The 24,415-nt window shown below is 43.4% G+C and overlaps 1 protein-coding gene across 12 annotated transcripts in view; it reads left to right on the top strand.

The window, feature by feature from the left end:
* Window positions 1-21,485, top strand: part of LRRTM4 (leucine rich repeat transmembrane neuronal 4) — a 799,408-nt gene extending 777,923 nt beyond the window's left edge. For 8 of the 12 annotated variants that reach the window (XM_045008275.1, XM_045008274.1, XM_045008272.1 and 5 more), the window contains one exon: window positions 20,184-21,485. In XM_045008275.1, coding sequence (XP_044864210.1) covers window positions 20,184-20,408 — 225 coding nt within the window. In that variant the 3' untranslated portion in view covers window positions 20,409-21,485. The remainder of the gene's footprint in view (window positions 1-20,183) is intronic. The other 4 variants (XR_006577583.1, XR_006577584.1, XM_045008277.1 and 1 more) reach the window with 3 other exon arrangements.
* Window positions 21,486-24,415: the final 2,930 nt, after the last annotated feature.

The raw sequence follows: 24,415 nt of genomic DNA, 5'->3' as shown, positions 1-24,415 counted from the left end.
ATAACACGAATTCGGATATAATGCAGTAAAGCAGCGCTCTGGGGGGGCAGGGCTGCGCACTCCAGCAGATCAAAGCAAGTTCGCTATAATGTGGTTTCACCTCTAATGCAGTAAGATTTTTTGGCTCCTGAGGACAGCGTTATATCAGGGTAGAGGTGTATATTGTAACCATATAAAAGAGGTGAACATGGGGTCCAGGGTGTCATATGGGGTCCAGGGTATCACACCAGGTCAGAGATGCTGGCCCATATTCTATTTAGCAGGCCAAAGTTCATATAAAGGATCTCCCTGTTCCCTGAGTAGCCCCAATGTAGATCATGTTCCCTCTCTCCCATATGCTGGGGCAATATGGGGGCACGTTTGACTCTGGGAGTAACCAAGAGATGGGAGGGGAAAGGTTTTGACTTTCCATATGTTTTTTGCTGAAATGGTGAGGGAGGTAGGATGCACATAGTCTGATGCAACTTGCATCCCTTACTAATAGCAGTGCTGGGATTTTCTGGTTCAACCACAACAGTACTCTTTATAGACACACCATTGTAGTCTATTCAGTCTCCCCACAGACAAGCTGGGAGGAATCTACCTCCCATTGGGACCTCTGGGCATGCTCAGTGCCACACTGAGACTCTCCACAAAAGAATGATAGCCCTATAGGGCAGTGTAGCTGGACAGAGTAAAAATCATATCTCTGCCAATGAGGGTTGGGTGGCCCATATGGTTCTCTCTCAGGGATAGTCATTACCCTTGACATTATGGGGTGCATCCCCCAGGATGTTCAGTACCTTCTGCAGCTGTAAAGCTGAGATGGACTGTGAAGACTGAATTTTGTTTTGGGCGCTGTTGGCAGTCCTTTGGGGCAAAACTCTGTAGTATTTGATGGAGAAGGTGAACCTTTCTATAGAATTTTAAATCAACCCGTGGAATTATATAGCAGGGAACGTAGTTTTCTTTTAAATTCTATGGGACTTTTTCTTCTCTTACACCAATTTTACACCAGTGGAATTCCTTTGAATTTGGTGGAGCTACTGTTGATACACAACACTGCAAGGGAGAGTCCCGGTACCCCATGTTCACCACTTTTTATATGGTGGTTATATTTTGTACAAAGTGTGCTCTGTGAGGTATCATGTGAAAACTCATAATCAGCTGAATGTTCTCATTCTCCTGAAATGTGTGTAACATCACTGCAGGTCAAATTATGAGATTTTGCTATATGACTCTTCCTGAAATATTTTGTAAGTCTGGTTAACGCCCACAAACCAATTTTTCAGATACAAAGACACACTGGCAACCCCAGACTGGTATTAACAAAGTCAAGTGGGCTATCACTTATTTAAGCAACCATTCTTCAGCAATGGGGAGGTGTAGACAAAGAATTTACATTTCCTCTCAGAAATACTTCCGACCTCACGTACACAGGAGATTTTGTCTGTACCCTGGTGGGAGGTAATCCTCAAAGAGAGGAGGAGTGTATAAAAAATAAGAGACAGTGACCTTCACCTCACCTCTCTCCTCCTCCTATCTCTCTGCTCATGACCATGACTATGACTCTCAAAGAACTGAACAAAAGCGGGGAGTGGTCCCAGGCTGGGAAAAGATGCAGCCTGTGAAATATATTGCAGCTGTTGGTGAGAAAAACTCCTTTCTCGCTTTTAAACCCATTAGCCTTGGTTAGTTTAGGAACTAGCTTGCATGTTTATCCTTTTATTTCTTTTGTAACCAGTCCTGATTTATATGCATCTATATTTGTAATCACTTAAAATCTATGTTTCTTTAGTTAATAAATTTGTTTTATTGTTTTATCTAAGCCAGTGTGTTTTGGTTCCCAAGCTAATCCCTACTGAGGTCAACAAGCCTGCTGCGTAATCATTACCCATTGTTGGAAAGACGAACTATCTATGAGCCTGTATTGTCCAATGGTCTACTGAGCAGTACAAGATGCACATTTCTGGGAAGCAAGGCTGGGGCTGAGGGATATGCAGGTGTCTCCCTGTATGTAATTCATGGATTCAGCTGGGAGTAACTTTGCATGCTGGTGTCTGTGAGTGAGCAGAGCCTGGAGGGGCTGCTGCTCCTCAGCAAAGTACTGTAAAAAGCATCTCAGGTTGGAGAGCTAAGGGGACACAGCAGTCCAACAGGTGGGGTTTTGAAAAAGTGCTTGAAGAGAAGATTTTCAAAGGTATTTAGCTACCTAAAGATGCAGATAGGTGCCTAGGGGATATTCAGAAATGCCTAAGCAAGTTAAGCACATACATACCATTGATATAAATGTGAGTTAGGAACCTGACCTGCTTAGGAGCTTTTTGAAAATCCCATTAGGTGCCTATCTATCTACATCTTTAGGAGCCTAAATACCTTTGAATATCTGGTCTTTAGACACTTAAGAGCTCAACGGACAGATTTTCAAAACACCTCAGGCTCAGTTTAGGCCCCAGAATAAGAGCCTGATGTGTACAAGTGCTCAGCATCTCACTGCTCCTATTGCAGCATCTGTGGCCAGATTTTCAAAGAGCTTAGCAACCAACAAGCTGAGCTCTTGACAGTCTATCACATATTTAGGTGTATGAATAGAAACAGAAAATGAAGTACTTTGAAAATTTGGCCCAGAAGTCCTTTGGGATTTGTGCACCAGATTTTCAAAGGGTTTTGTGAGTGTATGGGCCTAAAGATGCAGATAGCTGCTTAGTGGGATTTTCAAAAGTTCTAGGTACTTAACTCACATTAGGTGCCCAGGCCAGATCCTCAAAGGTATTTAGGAACTTAACGTAGCTTGAAATCAATGGGAGTTAGGCACTTACGAGGAAATGGGGCCTATGCAGTTTTGAAAATTGTACTAGGAGCCAATCTGCATCTTTAGATGCCTTAATATCATTGAAAATCTAGCCTTGTGGCTCTAAGTGACTTAGATGCCTTTGAAAACATCACCTTTTCATCCCTTTAACATTTTATAGGACTCTTTCACAAGGGAAATTATACTAATAGTGATAGCAGTATCAATGACTTTCAGAATAAAATAAATAATCTGGTTATTCTATCAGCTCCTCCACCATGGAACGTGGAAAAATGCCATGTCTTTCTCATCATACTTCCCAGAAAAAGGCCCTTTTCTTCTAGAAACAGTTACTCCATAAAATAAATATAAAGCAATTTAAAAGAAATACCTTACCCAAGGAACAATAACGGGGTTTAAAAGATTTTCTCTTCTCCAGTAGCTTTCTATAGGGAAACCATTTCACTTACTGATTGAAAGATAAAATCTGCCCACAGACAGAAGAGTGGGATATTCATGGCTTTCCCTCTCATAATTGGGAGTAGTGTGTTCAGTTAAATAATCCAGTAAAAGGTTTGCATTTAAAGGGGAATTATGTTATGGTCTGGTACGACAGATGCTCCCTTAGTTATCTTCAGAAATGACTCAGTGTAAGAAAGAATAAAATTCCAGTTTGCATATTGTATCCATTAAACTGACAGGCATGCTAACAAGATGACATTATCTGGGGGCTTGTAACCTGTAATATACCTTTGCAAGGAAGCATGGACAACAATAATCATAATGGTCTCATTTTTATATTATATTATAAATAGTTTATGAAAGTGTATTGCATTATTATTATTTTAATAAATGGTTCCTCAATTGTTATAGACTATTGTTCAGCAAGCCCATAAGTAGCCTTATAAACATGGCTTTTAATAATCTATTACACTAATGGGCTTATAAGCCCCTCTAATACATACCGCTCATGTCTTTACCATGCTTATAGTTTTTACCTATTACTATATCTATTAGCCATTTATTAACCCTTTATAAAATATAAATAGAACTTAACATGAAGCATGTCCATGATAATTGATATTATAGTACGTTTTATCCTGAATTACTCTCTAGGCTGTCAGTTCTCAACATTTTCCATACTAAGACACTCTCTCCAACTGGCTGGGATCCCTCTCTTCCATTTAAAAATATGGGAAGTGAAGGATTTTTGTGACCCTGACTCTCATTTGCAGCCCCTACTTTGAACACTTCTTCTCTAGTGGTTTACTGATGAGATGCAATCCAATAAATAGATACAAATATTAATTGTGATTTAAAGCACATGGGAGCTGGTCCTGTAAAATATGTAATCAATATCACAGTTGCATGTGGAAAGCACTGGTCAGGGTGCATTGTTTTTCCAATCCACAGAGAATGTGTCTGATGCAGTTACACAACCTGTCTCCTTAGCTGAGGCTGTAGATATTTCTGCATTTGGCCTGAGAGGTCCTTGTTCAGTCCTCAGTGTTGGCCGAGATGGCAGCCGTAGCACATACTGTTCACTGCCCTTGTCAGCTCATTTGCATTTGAAAGGTGAAACCTGAAAATTCACTCTGACACTTGCTTATGCGCCAACTTCCTCTCAGCAACCATATGTGGAAGGTTGCAAGACCTGTGCTCTGGGCCCGTCCAAAGAGGACTGGGGAGCTAGCATGACCCTGATTTTGCTTCTTGATCCATTAGGACAGATATTTCCATAAATGATGCTGCATCAAACAAGAAACCACATGGGCACAGGGAACCACACGTACACATCAGCTCATAGGATTTTGACTTATGTGGGGAGAAATGAAGGTGGGGAAAGTAAGTAGAGAGATGGGGACAAAGCAGTAAAGCAAAAGTAAGCAGAGTAGATCAGAAAAGGAAAAATAATTGAAAGAAATAGAAGGGGAGTAGGTTTAGAGAAAAGGGTGGACAAATTAGCCAACAGGGAAAAGATGGAAAATGAACATTGATATTAATAAATAAAAGACACATCAGGATCCAGAAGGAAAAGTGGAAAACAGGAAGAGAAAAGGGGGAAAGTCAAGGGAGATAAAGTACTTTATTTAGCAGAAAGTTGGCTTTGTACAGCATTTTAAAGCTGTAGGATATTAGTAAACAGATCAGGGAAGTCACAACCCCCTCCCCACCTCATTTTATCAGATGAACTCTGCTCAATGCTCCAGGCCTAATCCAGCCTTGTTCTAGACTCAGAGAAAGTTCTCTGTCCGATTTTTGAACCTTGGCATACCTAGGGGGACTGTCAGGATTGGTGGCAAAGATTCTGCAGAACAGCAGTTCAGATAAGACTCAAGGCTGAAGTTGAGCTGTTTACCTGAGGCTTATTCCAAATTCATGCACATCCCTTTGGTTGAGATATTTTACATGAACAGGGTTTCTCGTGAGACTTCTAGCACTTCCTCATAGAGCTAGTTAGAATTTTTCATTTGATTTTTAAAATAAAATGTAGATTTTTAAAACATCCAAATAGGTATTTCTGCAGAAAATGTCAGTGAAATTTGGGAGGGAGGGAAGGGGGTTGAAAACTATTTTTGTTGTTTTGTTTACAGTAACTGAAAATGGGATCCATGTGTGTATGTGTACATGGGTTTATATAATTTAAAATACCATATGTGTAATGTGTAGCTCTGATTTTTTGTGTACATTTGCAAAGGCACAGTTGAAATGTGCCTTACACTTGGAATGTAAGGTGGTTAGAGATCTGATAGTTCTTAGCAGGTGGCAGACTCAGCAGAAAGTCCAGGGGCTGAAGTCTGGAGACAAAGGGCCTGTTTCAGAGCCCACTGAAATCAGTGGAAATCTTTCCATTGACTTCATTGGGTCAAGTCCTAAATTACTCTTTCACCTGTGCTGGACCCCCGGGTCACAATTGGTGCACACTGGCGGTGCTGTGGAAGCTTGCACCTGTTCTGTGGGTAAAGGGCCTGACTCCGGAAAACATGAATTCTATTAAGCATGCTCTAAGGGCTTCTCTACATGAACAATCAGACCGCAGTAAACTGGGAAGTGAACCTACCCTGCACTAGCCTGCTGTGCTCTAACTGCCTATGTGCCGACTACTGATGCACATTGACAGTTTGTTGGAGTGCTTTGAGTTAGTGCTCTTTGAAATGGGACTGATTGTTCATGTCAATGCCCTAGGTATACTTCATACTGCCTCAGCGCAGGAGAATGGACTAGCTGACCTTATGGGGTCCTGCCAGCCTACATTTGTATAACTCTTATTATTCTATATAGTCCCATTTACTTTAATGGATCTTAAGTACATGCTTAAAATTAAGCACATGCCTAAGTGCGTCCCTGAATCAGTTTCAAAGCGAGTTTCCTGGGCTTTCAACTCATCATCTTTCAACAGCATGAAATTCATTAAAATTTCCTATATCAATTATATCTGGCTAATGTATCTAGTCAATTTATCTTTTAGGTGAAGCTGTGTATTTGACTAATCCTAAAACTATGACTTCATAACTTGCTTATTATTTTTTATGTTAAATCTAATTCAGAGTACATTTTATATTGTATATTATTTAACAGCAGACATATTAATTCAGTAAGAAAACCATTGTGCTGAGACACTAAATATTAGTGCAAATGAGAAAATATTACCTGCATAATTCCAACGTCTGTGCATTCAGGAAGTATGGATACACTTAACTTTAAAGGTTAACTTAATGTGGTTTGTTTAATAAGTACCATTAGATAAATACCTGTTTAGGAAATAAATTACTGTATATTCTTGTTCATAAGCCAAATAATTTTGGTAAAAAAGTGACGCATCAAATAGCGGGGGTTGGCTTATAAACGGGTCTACACCAAAATTTGATGATTTTAAACTCTATGGAATCATTGAATTGAATATCTAATATGGGGATCGGCAACCTTTGGCACGCAGCGCGCCAGGGTAAGCACCCCGGTGGGCCGGGCCGGTTTATTTACCTGCCGCGTCTGCAGGTTCGGCCAATCGCGGCTCCCACTGGCCACGGTTCGCCGCTCCAGGCCAATGGGGATGGCAGGAAGCAGCGGCCAACACATCCCTCGGCCCGCACTGCTTCCCGCCACCCCCATTGGCCTGGAGCTGCAAACCACGACCAGTGGGAGCCACAATCGGCCAAACCTGCAGACGCGGCAGGTAAACAAACAGGCCCTGTGGCCGCAGTTTGCCATTCTTAGCCTATTGGAGCTGCGGGAAGTGGCACATTGGCTGGGAACGGCGAACTGCGGCCACAGGGAGCTGAGGGGCTCCATGCCTGCAGACGCTCCAAGTAAACAAAACGTCCCGACCTGCCAGTGGCTTACCCTGACGGGCTGGGACCCAAAGTTTTCAACCCCTGTAATATAGGTTTGGCTTATGAAAGGGTCATACTGTTTTTGCTATTTTTACCTATCCATTTTGGGAAGTTGGCTTATAAATGAACAGGCTAATGAATGAGTATATACGGTAAGTGTAAATTGGGTTTATCTTAATTGCAAAGCACTATGGTGCAGGCAACCACAGCACTCACCTGACTGAGAATTTTCATGCTTTATTTTTGTTTTCTAGAGAAGAAAACTCAGCTAATTCAATGGGATGGTTATTGAACTATTCCACCTGAGTGAGAGGACCAGCTCTGTGAATATTTCTTTTAAAGTATTTATTTTCTAATTTAGGCACATGAGCCAACAGTATTGGAAATTAGTAAATTATAATGGTGCCCATATAATTAACTACAAGACCCAAATTTTCTAAAGTAACTAGTGATTTGTGGTGTCTTGATTTTTGGATGTCCAAATTGAGACACCTTAGAGAGACTGATTTTCAGAAAGGGCATAACTTCCTATCGGTTATAAGTAACCTATCTGATTCCCTGCAATGTAATATGCTTGTCTCACAATCTTCAGTATATGTATCTACACAACACCCCTGTGAGGTAGGAAAGTGCTATTATCCCTGTTTCACAGATGGGGTAACTGATGAACAGAGAGATTAGGTGGCCTGTGTAAGGAAGTCTGTGGCATGGATGGGACTTGAAAGTGAGTCTCCCAAGTCCCGGGCTAGCACCCTAACCACTTTGCAGAATCAAGTGTGGGTAATATACTAAAAGAGGAAAGGAAAGTGCCTGGATTACAATAATAAGATCATGTGGATATTCAACAAGGTCCCAATCCAAAGCCCACTAAAGCCAATTCTGAACCACTTAAAGGAGGGGAAAGTGATCAGGAACAGTCAGCATGGATTCACCAAGGGCAAATCATGCCTGACTAACCTAATTGTCTTCTATGATGAGATAACCGGCTCTGTGGATGAGGGAAAAGCAGTGGATGTGCTATTTCTGGACTTTAGCAAAGTTTTTGATACAGTCTCCCACAGTATTCTTGCCAGCAAGTTAAAGAAGTATGGGCTGGATGAATGGACAGTAAGGTGGATAGAAAACTGGCTAGATGGTCGGGCTCAACGGGTAGTGATCAATGGTTCCATGTCTAATTGGCAGCCGGTATCAAGTGGAGTGCCCCAAGGGTCGGTGCTGGGGCCGGTTTTGTTCAATATCTTCATTAATGATCTGGAGGATGGTGTGGACTGCACCCTTAGCAAGTTTGCAGATGACACTAAACTGGGAGGAGTGGTTGATACGCTGGAGGGTAGGGATAGGATACAGAGGGACCTAGACAAATTATAGGATTGGGCCAAAAGAAATATGAGGAGGTTCAACAAGGACAAGTGCAGAGTCGTGCACTTAGGACGGAAGAATCCCATGCACTGCTACAGACTAGGGACCGAATGGCTGGGCAGCAGTTCTGCAGAAAAGGACCTAGGGGTTACGGTGGACGAAAAGCTGAATATGAGTCAACAGTGTGCCCTTGTTGCCAAGAAGGCTAATGGCATTTTGGGTTGTATAAGTAGGGGCATTTCCAGCAGATCGAGGGATGTGATCATTCCCCTCTATTCAGCACTGGTGAGGCCTCATTTGGAGTACTGTGTCTAGTTTTGGGCCCCACACTACGAGAAGGATGTGGATAAATTGGAGAGAGTCCACCAGAGGGCAACAAGAATGATTAGGGGGCTGGAGCACATGACTTATGAGGAGAGGCTGAGGGAACTGGGATTGTTTAGCCTGCAGAAGAGAAGAATGAGGGGAGATTTTATAGCTGCTTTCAACTACCTGAAAGGGGGTTCCAAAGAGGATGAATCTAGACTGTTCTCAGTGGTAGAAGATGACAGAACAAGGAGTAATGGTCTCAGGTTGCAGAGGGGGAGGTTTAGGTTGGACATTAGGAAAAACTTTTTCACTAGTAGGGTGGTGAAGAACTGGAATGGGTTACCTAGGGAGGTGGTGGAATCTCCTTCCTTAGAGGTTTTTAAGGTCAGGCTTGACAAAGCCCTGGCTGGGATGATTTAGTTGGGTTTGGTCCTGCTTTGAGCAGGGGGTTGGACTAGATGACCTCCTGAGGTCCCTTCCAACCCTGAGATTCTATGATTCTATGAAAACACTCTGATTGCGTTTGGTGGGCACCAGATCAGGCGCTAAAATATGTTCAAGTGATATAGTTGATGAAGGTGAAGATATAGTTTTTTTTTATTTTTGTGGGCTATGTGAAAAAAACAACCTTTTTGCTTTTACTGCAGAACCTCCTCTAGCAGCTCTTTACATAATCTCTTAGGGTATGTCTACACTACAAGAGTAGTTCGATTTAACTTAGGTCAAATTTGTGGATTCGACCTGATGAATTCGAATTAGTATATCCACACTAAGGACACTAATTCGACTTTGTGAGGCCACACTAACGGGGCAAGCGTCGACATTGGAAGCGGTGCATTCTGGGCAGCTATCCCACAGTTCCCGCAGTCCCCGCTGCCCATTGGAATGCTGGGTAGAGCCCCCAATGCCTTCTGGGGGAAAAATGTGTCGAGGGTGGTTTTGGGTAACTGTCGTCATTCAACCGTCACTCCCGCCCTCTCTCCTTGAAAGCGCCGGCGGGAACTCTGTTTGCGCACTTTTCTGGTCAGTGACAGCGCGGACGCCACAGCACTGCGAGCATGGAGCCCGCTGCGATCATTGCTGCACTTATGGCCGTTGTCAACTCCTCGCACCTTATCGAACACCTCTTCCACAGTCAGCTGCTGAGAAATCGGGCGAGGAGGCTCCGGCAGCATGGTGAGGACATGAAGTGTGAGAGTGGCACAGACCTCTCACAAAGCACGGGATCCCGCGCCGCAGAGATCATGGTGGCAATGGGTCACGTTCATGCTATGGGACGACGATTCTGGGCCCGGGAAACAAGCACCGACTGGTGGGACCGCATAGTGCTGCAGGTCTGGGATGAATCACAGTGGCTGCGAAACTTCAGGATGTGTAAGGGCACTTTCCTTGAACTGTGTGACTTGCTGCCCCCTGCCCTGAAGCGCCAGGACACCCGGATGCGAGCAGCTCTGAGTGTGCAGAAGCGAGTGGCCATAGCCCTCTGGAAACTTGCAACGCCAGACAGCTACCAGTCAGTAGCGAACCACTTTGGCGTGGGCAAATCTACCGTGGGGGTTGCTGTGATGCAAGTAGCCCACGCAATCATTGACCTACTGCTCTCAAAGGTGGTGACCCTGGGAAACGTCCAGGTCGTCATAGATGGCTTTGCCGCGATGGGATTCCCAAACTGCGGTGGGGCTATAGATGGCACTCACATCCCTATCCTGGGACCGGCCCACCAGGCCAGCGAGTACATTAACCGAAAGGGCTACTTTTCAATGGTGCTGCAAGCACTGGTGGACCATAGGGGACGTTTTACCAACATCTACGTCGGGTGGCCGGGCAAGGTTCATGACGCGCGTGTGTTCAGGAACTCTGGTCTGTTTAGACGCCTGCAGGAAGGTAGTTTCTTCCCGGACCACAAAGTAAGTGTTGGGGATGTGCAGATGCCTACAGTGATCCTCGGGGACCCAGCCTACCCGCTAATGCCCTGGCTCATGAAGCCCTATACAGGCGCCCTGGACAGTGACAAGGAGCTCTTCAACTACCGGCTGAGCAAGTGCAGAATGGTGGTGGAGTGTGCTTTCGGACGTCTCAAGGGGAGATGGAGGAGCTTACTGACTCGCTCGGATCTCAGCGAAACCAATATCCCCATTGTTATTGCAGCTTGCTGTGTGCTCCACAATCTCTGTGAGAGCAAGGGGGAGACCTTTATGGCGGGATGGGAGGTTGAGGCAAATCGCATGGCTGCTGATTACGCTCAGCCAGACACCCGTGCGATTAGAAGAGCCCAGCGGGAAGCGCTGTGCATCCGGGAGGCTTTGAAAGCTAGGTTCCTCAGAGAGCAGGGTAACCTATGACTGTCCAGTCTCTTTACAGAGAAGCTGAACCTGCCTCTGTTTCAGTTACTATTGACTTTTTTCAGCGGTTACATACCCCGTTCACCAGGTTTCCCCCCTTCCAACACACGTTTAAAAATAAAGTTATTGGAACATTTTTAATTAACAAAGTTTTCTTTACTAACGAATTCTCATTCAAGGGTTCCAACAGGGACGCAGACTGTGGTGGGTATGGTGTGCAGTGATGTACAGACCGCTTCTACACTCGAGGACTGACAGGCTCCTGCTCCTACAGCGGTCTCTGGGGGGAGGACGGTTACCGGAGGGTGTGCAGGAAGGGGTGGGTTTGCAGGAAGGGGTGAGGGGTGTGTGGGAAGGGTGAGTAGGTGTGGGGGGATGATGGCTCTGGCTGGGGCTCAGTGCATCGGAGAGGTTCATGGCTAAGGTGGAAGGGCATGGTAAGGGCAGCCTGCCTTGCCATTTGTGGATGCCAGGCGCTCGGACCCTGGGGCAACATACACCTCCCAGACTGACCCGGGGCAGCAGACACCTCGCAGAGTGAACCGGGTGCCTAGTGACTGCACTCTGTGTGTGACCTGCTGTTGATCCTGCCCCCATGTCTGTACCCTGTTAATGGTGGCTGTCCTATGCAATTAACAAACCCCTCCCCCCCCTTCACACAAAGTCTTCTGCAAAGAAACACGACGGAAACAGTAATGAACAGCAAACTATTTTTAATACTCAACTACACAGTTGGGGGATGAAACTGGGATTTGGGATCGGGTGAGCCAGGAAGGCAAGCAATTCTCATACTTTAGGGAATGAGAGCTGTTTGGTACATGAGCGCTCTGCTGGGGTGGAGTGACAGTTTTCACGGCCCCTAGCGCCCCTCCTTCTTGTGATTTTGGGTGAGGGGGGGGACAGGACTTTGTGGCGGGGGAGGGCGGTTGCAGATACAGTTCAGGGGGGCTCTCTGCTCCTGCCTGCGGTCCTGCAGAACATCCACAAGGCGCCGGAGCGTGTCCGTTTGCTCCCTCATTAGTCCAAGCAGCGTTTGAGTCGCCTGCTGGTCTTCCTGCCGCCACCTGTCCTCCCGTTCGCTGTGTGAGCGCTGCTGCTGAGAGAGGGTCTCCCTCCACTGGCTCTGCTGGGCCGCCTCGGCTCTGGAGCAGGCCATCAGTTCAGCAAACATCTCGTCCCGAGTCTTTTTCTTTCACCGCCTAATCTGCGCCAGCCTCTGTGAGGGGGATGCCGGGGCAGTTCGGGAAAGAGCCGCAGCTGTGTGATGGGAAAAAGGAAGTGATTTCCTTCCAGAGATACATGTTTGCGAACACTGAACACAGTCTACTCAGTTTCTGTGAACAAGACCATACAGGGCACCTAATCTCATGTGCTCTCAGGACAAGTTCGAATTTTCGGCATTCGCTTTCATTGCCTGGGGTCTTGCACTGGAGATCGGACAAGCGGGGCAGGACAGCAGAATCCGTGTAGCAGCCAGGCCTGGTAAGCCGTAAACTTTAGGCTGCTTAACAGTTAATGGATAGCAGTGCCCTCCTGCTGCAGGCAATCTGGAAAGCATAAAGTCTGACCCTGTTCCAGCCCCTCGCGGCTGTCCCCGGGAAAGATCCCTGTATGCTTTTCCTCTGCAGCCTACAACACGTGGCTGTTAAACGACGGTCATTGTTATGCAAAGGAAAAGTCAAGCATTCACAATAGTAACATTAAAGTAATTCCCCTAATTAGATGCAGCAGTCGCCGAGCGAGATCACCCTGAGGCGGGTCTCCAGGAGAAACAGAGAGCGCATGCTGCGTGAATCCCTGCACAGACCAGGGCCCTATGCTGCCATGCTGGTCGAGACGATGCTCCCATTATACCTCAGGATGGCCTGGCGCGGAAGAGTGTGCTTCCACGGAGCACCCAACAAGGCACCTCTCCCCAGGAACCTCCTGCGGAGGCTTTTCGAGTACCTCTCAGAGAGCTTCGTAGAACTGTCCCAAGAGGATTTCTGTTCGATCCCTATATGCATTGACCTTCTTTTTATATAGTTTTTATTCCTGTTTTGTTAAAAAATAAATGTTTACATGTTTATAGCACTTACCGACTGATCCTTCCCCTGATTCGGAGTCCGGGTTAACGGCCGGGGAGGGTTGGTAGGGGATCTCTGTGAGGGTGATGAAGAGATCCTGGCTGTCGGGGAAAGCAGTATTGTAACCGCTGTCGCCTGCCTCGTCCTCCACAAACCCTTCCTCATCTTCCCCATCGGCGAACATCGCCGAGAAACTGCCCCTCGACACTATCCCATCCTCAGAGTCCACGGTCACTGGTGGGGCAGTGGTGGCAGACCCACCGAGAATGGCATGCAGTGCCTCGTAGAAGCGGCATGTCTGGGGCTGGGCTCCGGAGTGTCCGTTTGCCGCTTTGATTTTTTGGTAGCCTTGTCTCAGGTCCTTGATTTTCACGCGGCACTGCGTTGCATCCCGGCTGTATCCTCTGAGTGCCATGGCTTTGGAGACCTTCTCGTAGGTCTTTGCATTCCGTTTTTTGGAGCGCAGCTCCGAAAGCACAGACTCATCACCCCACACAGCGATCAGATCCAAGACTTCCCGGTCAGTCCATGCTGGGGCCCTCTTTCTACTCTGAGATTGCATGGACTCCTCTGCTGGAGAGCTCTGCATCGCTGCCAGTGCTGCTGAGCTCGCCACGACGTCCACGCAGGAAATGAGATTCAAACTGGCCAGACAGGAAAAGGAATTCAAATTTTCCCGGTGCTTTTCCTGTATGGCTGATCAGAACATCTGAGCTCGGACTGCTGTCCAGAGCGTCAACAGAGTGGTGCAGTGTGGGATAGCTCCCGGAGCTAGTAAGTTCGATTTGCATCCACACCTAGCCTAATTCGACATAGCCATGTCGAATTTAGCGCTACTCCCCTCGTCGGGGTGGAGTACCAAATTCGAACTAAAGAGCCCTCTAGGTCGAATTAAATGGCTTCCTGGTGTGGATGGGTGCACAGTTAATTCGAATTAACGCTGCTAAATTCGAATTAAAGTCCTAGTGTAGACCAGGCCTTAGCAATGGCATCTCCTTATCTAAACATCATTGGGAGTGCCTGGTTATTAATTATGTTAATTAACAGCACCCTGCTGTAAAATGAGAAAGCCCCAAGTTGAATTCTAGCCATTGAAATTATTCTTAAATAAGTCTTTTCTCATTAAACCAGTAGCACTAGCGTTATACACTTTTTATCACAGCACTTTACACTATTTCACTCTCTTGGCAGCTCTCTAAGGTAGGTAAGCAAAACTATTGGCCCGGATTTTACATTCTGTGTTAGCTGTTCTTTGCCATGGGTAACTCCAGTTCAACAGCATTATGCCACCATAAAATCTGTGCAGCTTCCGAATTCTGCAGTCCATTCCTATTCATCAAAGCTCTTGTCTACATGCTTAAGTGCTTTGCTGAATAGGGGTGAACTTAAATATGTGCTTATATGCTCTGATGAACTAGGGCCCAACTGAGAGAAGAATCAGGCTCACCACTATTGAGCATTCAAGAGAAAACTGAACAAGCATGCAGCCCTGAGAAACATGTGTTTAAATCTGCTCCAGAATTTCATTTGGTGTCAGGTACACTCAGCTTTGTTCTCCTTGTTTTAGTGCAGTTGTTATTCAGCCATGAGGATGTCGAGCCATTAACCTCTCCAATGTTAATTTCACTTTGAAAGGGAAGATTTGCATTCCTAAATTTCACCCACTGAATCTTTTATGTTAATCCCTCAGATACAGGTTTATGTAAATTTTGCTTGTAATGGAATGTTTGTTTCAAGTGGGCGGCTGTTAAGACTGCAATGTTTAGACCATTTAGTGGGAAGATCTACAGAGGTGAAGACTTCAGAAGTTAATACCAGCTAATTAATACAGCCCACTAGCTCAAAACCTTACTGAACACTAACCCTAACATAATAAGTTTTTTTGGCTGACAGAGTCAAAGAACAGATAGCACCTCATTCATTTACTTAATCAACTATTTGCAACACTTCAGAGACTGTATATGTCCTTGTATAAAAACATTTAAAATGAAGTTAGATTATCCCTCCTGAGTACAAAGATTTACTAAAAAAAAAAAAGTTGTCACCTATAAATCTCAGTGACATCGCAGTATGTTTCATTTTAAGGTATATTTATTTCCCTATATAAATTATTAAACCTAAATAAATATTATTAGACAATACAACTTTCAGAAAAGGAAATATTTCATTTAGAAATGATTGCTAACAGATATGTACTGGTGCATGGTCTTGTGGTAAATATCTTGTTATCCTTCATTCTATGTCTCAGCCTTACTCATTCTCCTGGACTGTGCTGTCCTGGAATGTAATAATGAACGAGTACACTTAGCCAAAGACTGAATGGATATTATGATTGATCATAAAAGAAAGAAGCGCTTTCTGTATCTCTTGTATGCCTTCCTAAGCAACTGTTTGTCTTCATTACAATTTACTATGTTCCAAAGCCAAATTTAGAATTTTTTGTAGCCTAAATTGCAGCTATTACTGGTGGCAGAGTGGTACAACAAATAGAACATAGGCCTAGCGGCAAGGATATAAGAATTTTGTTCTTGCCTTTGTCATGGATTTACTCTCAAGTATCAGCTCTGTGCCTCAGTTTACTCACCTGCACAGTGAGACTAACATCATATTTGTCTTCCTTTGTAAAGAGTGCTGAAATCCTCAGATGCAAAGGGTTGTAGAAATGTTAGGTACTATTTTGTTTATTACAGTATTTATAGTAACCTGTTTTTGTGCTTTGAATGTTTAAATTGTAGTTTATTATTTGTGTTGCAGAAGCAATTGAGAGGTCTGTAACCAAGGTGCTGAGTCAGAAGCTGACTCAGCACTGTCACTCAAATCCCCAGCAATATAGGTTAATTGAAGCCTAATTAGAGAATCAATTAACGAGTGGAGCTACAGCTGAAGTGCTAATTAGAGGGGGAGGCAACCCCAGGAGCTGGGAACAGATGAATGGAGAGGAAGGAAGCCCTGGAAAGGGGAAAGCAGAGGGCCATAAGACAGGCAGTAATGGCTGCTGGTACTGCTCCCTTCCTTGAGAAGCAAGTGGGGGATATGGCCGGGACTTGTAAATATGTAAACAGCACTACAGGACGCTGGCCAGCTGGAACAGTATAATAAAGCACGGTGGTAGAAGGAGACATAGAGTGTATGTGGTCTGTACTTAAGGCCCCAGTTGAGATAGGTGTTCCATTGAACTAGGCACTGTACAGACATCTCGGCCCCAAAAAGTTTACAGACTAAGAGAGGAGGTAGGAAATAGCATTTTCCCCATTTTACAGTGGGGGAACTGTTGTGTAAGGTAACTTAAGTCACTTGTGGAAGGCTATGGCAGATGCCAGGAATTGAACCTAATTCTCCTGTGTCCCAGTCCGCTGCCTTAACCATAAATCCTTCCTTACTCTTTAATGAAGCAAGATATTCATTATTCTGGAGACTGGATTTACTATGTTTATAAATTCCCTGTGTGGGAATTTATATCAAGTTCCCATATGGTGCTTCAATAGAAAATCTAATCGCTTGAGCTTGTTTTAGAATGACCAATTTCCTCAACACTGTTCAGCATTACTCACAACAGGGTCTGATCCTGCCAACTTTTCCTTGTACATGAATAGTCCTACAACTAGTCACCTCAATAGGAACTGCCCATATGACTGACAGTTTACACAATCAGGCCCATACTCTGAGAAGTACATATGGGCCTTATTCTCATTTGCACTAAGGTCTCTTCATGCCACTCGGTCAGTGTAAAGAAACCTTGGAATGGGAATAAATGTAAGCTAATGCAGCAGTGTAAAGGGATCCTAGTGTAAATGAAAATCAGCCCCTGATGTCTTCGTGGAAATACAACACAGAGATCATATCTTTCATGAAATGAAGGGCCATTCCCGTTTGTGGCAGACCATCCTCTGAAGGCTTGAAGGTTGACTTTGATTTGGAAAAGCACTCAAACGTTCAGCTGCTCCTCCAAACTCTTCGTATGGACTGCAAAACTCCCAAAAGTGAACTGTCCTGGGAGACTTTTGGCACTTCTATATTCAGTCTTGGCAGGAGATACCTTAAGAATAGCTTTTCTTGCAGTATTCTGACACGTTTGCTTCCCGGGCTAGTTCCACTGGTTGGTGTTTTGGATCCTGTCTAATAAAAGCAGATACGTTAACAGTCCTGCTACAAAGGGGTGGTTTTCAGTCAGACAGGACATGGCAAGATAGTGCCACAGGTAAGGGAAAAGATTAACCATTGCAAGAGATCATTGCTCTCTCCTTCAAGAAATAATTCTTTATGCTGGAGATATTTGAACCAATGAAGCACAGCACATCTACACTGTTGTACCACTGCAGCTAAGTCAGTGTAGCTACAAAATTGCAAAAATCCTCAGTCTAGACAAGCTCTCAGTGGGATCTCAGGAATGAGGAGAGAAAACACCTTGAATTGATCAAGGGATGGTTTGGAAAAGTACTGAGAACTGGTTGACAAGGAAAACACATTTAAATGCCTTTTAGGGATATTGTTGTGATTCTGATTTTTTAACTCCTGTTTGGAGAGGAGGGAATAAACAATGATGTACACAGGGGGACCCAGGGTGGTTAATGTACTGTATATTAATACTGTAAAGCACAGGACCTCAATCACAAAGATCTACAGAAAACAAACAGTCTTTGGCTTTTACTGTATCATAAAGACCAGCCTTAAAGTCTACGGACAAATTCAAACACTGTTGTAAAATGGTGCAAATTCCAGTTCAAATGAGAATTGTATCTGCTGACCCCAGGGCTGAACTTGGTACATAAGTGATCTTAGCTGTGACTTCAAAGACTTCTGAGTGGTTTGACTTTTGCATTGGTGCATTTAAGATGAAAAAGTTCTTAGTTGAACTGCAACAACTGGGAGTGTCTTGGAGTCCCTCCAGCATTCTGTAGAGAAAAAGGACAAAACTACTACCTATTAGATTTGAATGCAGGAGGAACTCATTGTGATGGGATCCCCAGGGTGCAACCTGGAATTGGGGTACCACTGTGCCCCCTTAACTCTCCAGCCTGGGCTGTCTCTCACAATGCTTTGCTAGTGACAAGCAGCTGTGACCACAATGCTTTGCTAGTGACCAGGCCCTGTTATCACTCAGCACAACAGCATGTGGAGCCCTACACCCAGCTAGATTGCATGTATGCCCCCAGAGCCACCCATGAATCACACAGAGAAAGGCACCAGCCAGTTCCCCCCAGCTCTGCAGCCTTGCACCCCAGAGCTGTCCCATCTTGCCCTGGTCAGAAGCCTGACCACTGTGCATTTATTACCCAGTCCTCCCCTCTCTCAGTGTGGAGAGGACATGCACCAGCCTTTTTAAACTGAGATTTCTCAAGCAATTCAAGCAAAATACACTGTTTTAGGTAAAGTATAAAACAAATGTATTAACTAGAGAAAGATAGATTCTAAGTGATTATAAGTGGTAGGCATAAAAGGTCAGAGATAGTTACCAAAGAAAATAAAAGATAAGTGCACAATATAAATCTTAAACCTTACTACACTAGGTAGTATTTAGATCAAGCAATTTTCTCCCCCACTGGATGTTACAATTCTCAATACACAGGCCTGGACCAGACTGCTGAGTTGAAGTTTTCATCTTCTCAGTGTTCTTGTTGCTTCTAGCATAGGTGGGGGGAGGAGAAAGGCCAAGACATGCTGCCACTGTTCCCCATTTTATATCCTTAGTCCATGTGCCTAGAAGACAGTTGCCCAGACATGTCCTGGTGGGCTTTGTTGAGTCACTGGGTTGAGCAGTTCCCCTGGTGTGTTGTCTTGTGCAACTGAGTCATAGAAGTGAGCAGTTCCCATTATGTAGTGCTTGGGCAGCCCTCACTGAATTGTAAATCCCTTGATTACAACTCTTCTGCTGATTAATGGTAATTGAACACCCACCTGGGTGGGAGTCCTTTGTATGTCCCTAGCAAATTTTCAGCATATTTCAGTAATAGCCATACAGAAAAATCTCATAACATCATACACCATAATGATATTCATATTTTGACAGAACATGCAGTTTCAGCAGATCATGACCTTTGATATGATATCTTACATGGCCTATTTGTATGAAATATCACAATTATATATGAATGATGAATGGTGGGTACAGGGTGCTATTTTGAGGTACAATGTGTCACATTCATTCTACAATAAAAGTTACAATTAACATTAATATCTCTGAGATGCACTGCTTTTTCATATCTGCCTGGACGAAGTATACCATGCAATGAAAACTCATGATGAACTAGATCTGTGCTCTTCATTTAAAGTTTGGAAGGGAATATAAAGAAGTATTTGTTACAAGATAGAATTACAGATAGCATATCTCCAGCTGTGATGAGTTTAGCTTTTCTACCACTACTGGAATAAACTGTAACTTGTATTTCCTGTAGATTCTCACCAACCCCCATGGAGCAGGCTCTTTTCAATTTGATCAGCTCATCTCCTGCAGATTATTGAATTACTTGCAAAGTTAGATAGGAAAGGATTTGTGTCTAATGTTTTGCTATTAATTATATTTAGTTTTTAGGATTAACATTTAAAAGTATGTGGTATTTTTAAAAATCTTTGTTTTTTATGCCAGTGTATGGTAAGATGCTTGCCAATGAATTCAAATAAAAGGGAGAGATGGGATCTAAAATAGGCCTTGGAATCTAGAGATCCAGGATAGGATAGGTCTATGCAGCACTTGAGCCCTTTGCACAGTTTTGCATTCCATCCACAAATAGTCCCATTGACTACAATGGAACTCAAATAGTCTTGTTTATTCTAGTGAGAATTAAGCATAAGTGATTCCCACTAACTGTAAGGGCTGCAGAATTAGACCTATATGAAAGGGACTCAGAGAGACTCTGAAAAGTGTTTAAACATTTTTATTTTTTAACATATTGTGATACTGCCAAGAGGTTGATCTATCCAAGGGCCCATTGTGCTTGGTGCTGTACAAACACCTAGTTAAGCATATCATTCACGTTTCTCTCTTTTTGTCTCTGTTTTTCTGATGCAGGTCCCTCACCCCATGAAGACCTTGCCCTATTACAGCTATGACCAACCAGTGATTGGATACTGCCAGGCCCACAAGCCTCTCCATGTAAATAAGGCGTACGACACCATCTCCCGGGCGGAGCAGGTTGAGACCACCAACCTGGAACTCAGTCGAGACCACAGCTTCATAGCAACAATTGCGCGCTCAGCCGCTCCAGCCATTTACATCGAGAGAATACCAAACTAATCATGGAGACCGCTTCTTCGGGAATGGGTGGGAGTAGGGAATTCTTTTGAGGAACTTTCATCTCAGAAGAGAACAGGACAAGAAAAACAAAAATCTACCATTCCAGTTGCAAATGTTCCAACACACACAAAAGGAAAAGAGATAAAGAAAAGTGTGGAAATTCTGTCTTGCAATTCAGCGCTGAGAACTTGAAGATTTTCTTTTGCTTTAAAACTTTCAAACAAACTCCTTGGTGTAAATATTAAAGAGAGATTGTCAAGTTCTTATTAAAAATAGATTCACTCTAGCTACATAAAGGGATGGATTAAGAGTTCTGTTTGTATATTTGATTTTTCTACGTTGCACGGTTCTTGAGAAGGAGAACCATACAGGTAAAAGCGAGGTGGGAGGTTCCAAGGTGGGTCAGTCAGAGCTTCTTTATTAAGTGTTTATTACTCTTAAAGCTTTGTTTAAATTGATTTTTCTTTTCTTTTTTAAATCAAACAACAAAATGATGGCTATTTTATTTTACTTTTGGGGGGAGGGGTCAAGTGCTAATATTTTGAACTCCAAACATGGGCATTACAGCTTGTGTTGAACCAAAAGGACGTTGGCAATTGATGCAGCAGAACAAAGAAAGAAAGAAAGAAACAAACAAAAACCTTGGGTGCATGTACATTTTAAGACACATGCTGTGCACTATGGAGGGTACTTTGGATTTTTTACTATCTTCATCGTGCTTCATTGTCGACACTATAATTACCATTTGGGCTCTAAAAATGGGGAAACATGATGGAATATCAGTTCACACATTTACAATCTAGAGATGGCATAGGCAAAAAATAATGGACTTTTGGGTACCCAAATGGATGCAATGTGCCCAAAATGGATTGGAAGGAAATGCATAAAGCAGGAGCATTTCAATGAAACTCAATGGCTGACACAATTTCTAAAACACAGGAGAATGTGTAGCATTGGTTTTGTTTTGTTTTTTTAATTAATTATTATGATGAGTTAGCTTTTGTGTAGATTTTATCAATAAAAGGACAAAAAAAGTGGTGGAAAAAAATAAACATATTATTTTGTGGTTGGGACACCACAGCCAAACTAATGTTTGAATGGTTTTTCTAGATGTGTTATGTGGTAACTCGACTGATTTTAAGGGAAGAATCACCAAAGCCTCCTATCACCTTTTGGAAAAGAACTACAAGAATGATTTGAGGTGTGGAAAACCTGAGGCTAAAGAAACTCAGTCTATTTAGTTTATCTAAGACAAAGGTAAAAGGTGATTTTTTTTATCACAGTATAGAAACGTCTACATGGGGAGAAGGTGTCTGATAGTCAAGGTCTCTTTAATCTGTCAGGCAAGATCCAATAGCTGCAAGGAGAAGCTAAACAAATTCATACTAGAAATGAGATGCACATTTTTACCAGTAAGGGCGATTAACCCTGGGAACAACTGACCTAAGGCTGGGGTGGATTCTCCATCACTAGAAGTCTTGATATGAAGATTGGGTGTCATTCTAAAAGGACATGTTCTAGTTCAACCTTAAATTATGGGTTTGATGCAGGAGGCACTTGCTGAAATGCCGAGGCCCATGTCAAGCCAGACTAGAGGACCCTAATGGTCCCTTCTGGCCTTCCAGCCAACTCATTGTTCTGGAGTGGAATGAGGAGTCTGTGCTATCATTATTAATTGTTGTTTATGCTTTCAATGTGCTAGGCGGCTTCCAGACATTCAAGAAAGGATGACTCCCTGCTCTGAAGAGCTTGCAATCTTGGGACAGACAGACAGAGATTAGTGGAAAGTGAACAGGGAAATGTACAAGTCAGCTCATTTCACTGTAAGAAGCACTGTAAGAAGCATGCCAGAAGTGGGTGTCTAAGAGGGACAGAAAGGAGGACAGAATAAGGGGCTTGAAGAGGTTGCAGCATGCATAGGAGACAGCATAGTAAAAGGTATATTGTTCATGCAGATAACCCGCAGGCTACAATAATCAGAGTGAAATTCAGTCCCATGTAGAGGGACAGCACTAGGGTGGTGCACCATTTAAGCCTTTAAAATCAGGTTTAAAGCCCTGGTCCAAAGTCTACTGAAGTCATTGGAAAGACTGGGAATGAATGACAGAGGATGGATCACTTGATGTTTACCTGTTCTCTTCATTCCCTCTGGGACACCTGGCACTGGCCACTACTGGAAGACACGATAATAGGCTAGATGGACCTTTGGCCTGACCCAGTATGGCCATTCTTATGTTCTTATGTTCTCCCATTGACTTCAGTGGACTTCGGATCTGGCCCTAAGAGGGATTCAAGTAGCAAATTGGCTGCATATTGGCTTTTTTGCACAGGAGTAAATTTCAGTGAGCTGCAAAACAGAAGTCCCATAGACCCATTACTGACCCATTACTGGGTCAGACCCATTACTGACAAATGGATCTTAAGAAATCCATGGCTGCTAACTATGACTTTCTGGTTGTCACTGTTCTTATTACTGTGGTACTTGGAACTTTGTGGCAACAGTTGAAATAGAGCTCTCTTCCCGCTACTCCTAAAACTAAAGGAAAATCTCTCTGGGCCTATGCCACACAGTTGTGTAATTCTGCTTCAGTCCAGTACAGAGCAATGGTGTATTTGCCAACCTGCTCCTAACAATACCACAGACAGAATAACATGTGATTTTCTTTATTCAATAAGTAATGAATCCAGTATTGCCAACTCCCAGCATATGTGATGTTTTCTTCGAGCCCCAGCTCCAGGAGTCATGTGTATACCAGAGAATCTCTGCTTACTTTTTTTTTTGTTTGTTTAATTAAAGTTTCTACCCTTCATGGTCACAAAGAAAAGCAGGTGAACACAACAGGTTGAAAAAAAGAGAAAGTAAATAAAAATAATGCCAAAGTACTATTAGCGTGGTTTGTTTTGTTTTGTTTGGTTTAAAATTAAAAGTTTTAACAATCAAATAATTTGGAGGTGAGGGAGGGGGGACTCATAATTTCTGAATGCCTGAGTTGGCAATACTGCGGCATCTTGTGAATTTTGCCATATTTCATACTCTAGCCACATGGAAAGCTGCTCACAACTGATGTGAATTCCTGCTGCTCCAGGACGAGTAGCTAACACCTGCCTATGCAGCCTGCAGTCACCATGCGAGCAGATACTGACTGAATGTTTTGTTACCTAGAGCATTTTACTTCTGCCTCTTCTACATGTGTGCTGGAGTCCTGCTGACTTGCTTTGTACTTTCTTTCTGGGCATATCCTGAAGATTAATTGGTTAATATTTGTAGAGAATCTTGTGGACATATAGTTCTATTACATTTTAAATGCTGAGTGTAACAGAGCTAAAATAAGTGTTGCCAACTCTTTTGCTCTGATCATTAATTTCATGACCTTTTATATTTTCCTTAAAGCCTCATTTCCTGGAGTCATGTGAATACAGTATAATGACAGCTTTCATCCTAAAAATATATAAGTTTCCAACATTCATGGTTGCAGGGAAGATCTTGAAAATGTGATCTAAGTACATTCTCAAGACTCAAAAACCCAATAAAAAGAACCCTCATTTTTAAATTAAACCTTCTGATTTTTTTTTTCAGCCACTTTCGTGATTTTTTTTTTTGGCATCTGACGTGAGTTTGGGGTGCTTGTGCTTGGCAATACAGCAGACTGTCTCTGGGTGAAATCCTGTTCTTACTCAGTCAAAACTGTAATGCTGCCTTCAGTGACTCAAGAGCGTGAGTACCAACCTCAGGGTAGATTGTTAACAACTAGAACACAATCTCCAAATTGGTTGAGAGTTCTATACTTAGATTTCACCAACCTATTATAAAATGTAAACTCCCTCAGGCGCTATAACAGCCTGAACACAGAGTCACAGACAGTCCCCTTGGGTACTCTCAACACCTAGGTGTTCATACCTTTGTTATAGATGGCTCCGTACACCAAGAATCACAGCAGTATTCAGGTTACTTCCAAAGGACCAGTCATTTACACTAGGTCAATTGCATCTTAGAATTTACACCAAAG

Source organism: Mauremys mutica, chromosome 2 (assembly GCF_020497125.1).
Source record: "Mauremys mutica isolate MM-2020 ecotype Southern chromosome 2, ASM2049712v1, whole genome shotgun sequence".
In the NCBI taxonomy this organism is placed as follows: domain Eukaryota; kingdom Metazoa; phylum Chordata; order Testudines; family Geoemydidae; genus Mauremys; species Mauremys mutica.
The sequence above is the reverse complement of the archived record's forward strand: the minus strand, read 5'-3'. Positions and strand labels throughout refer to the sequence as shown.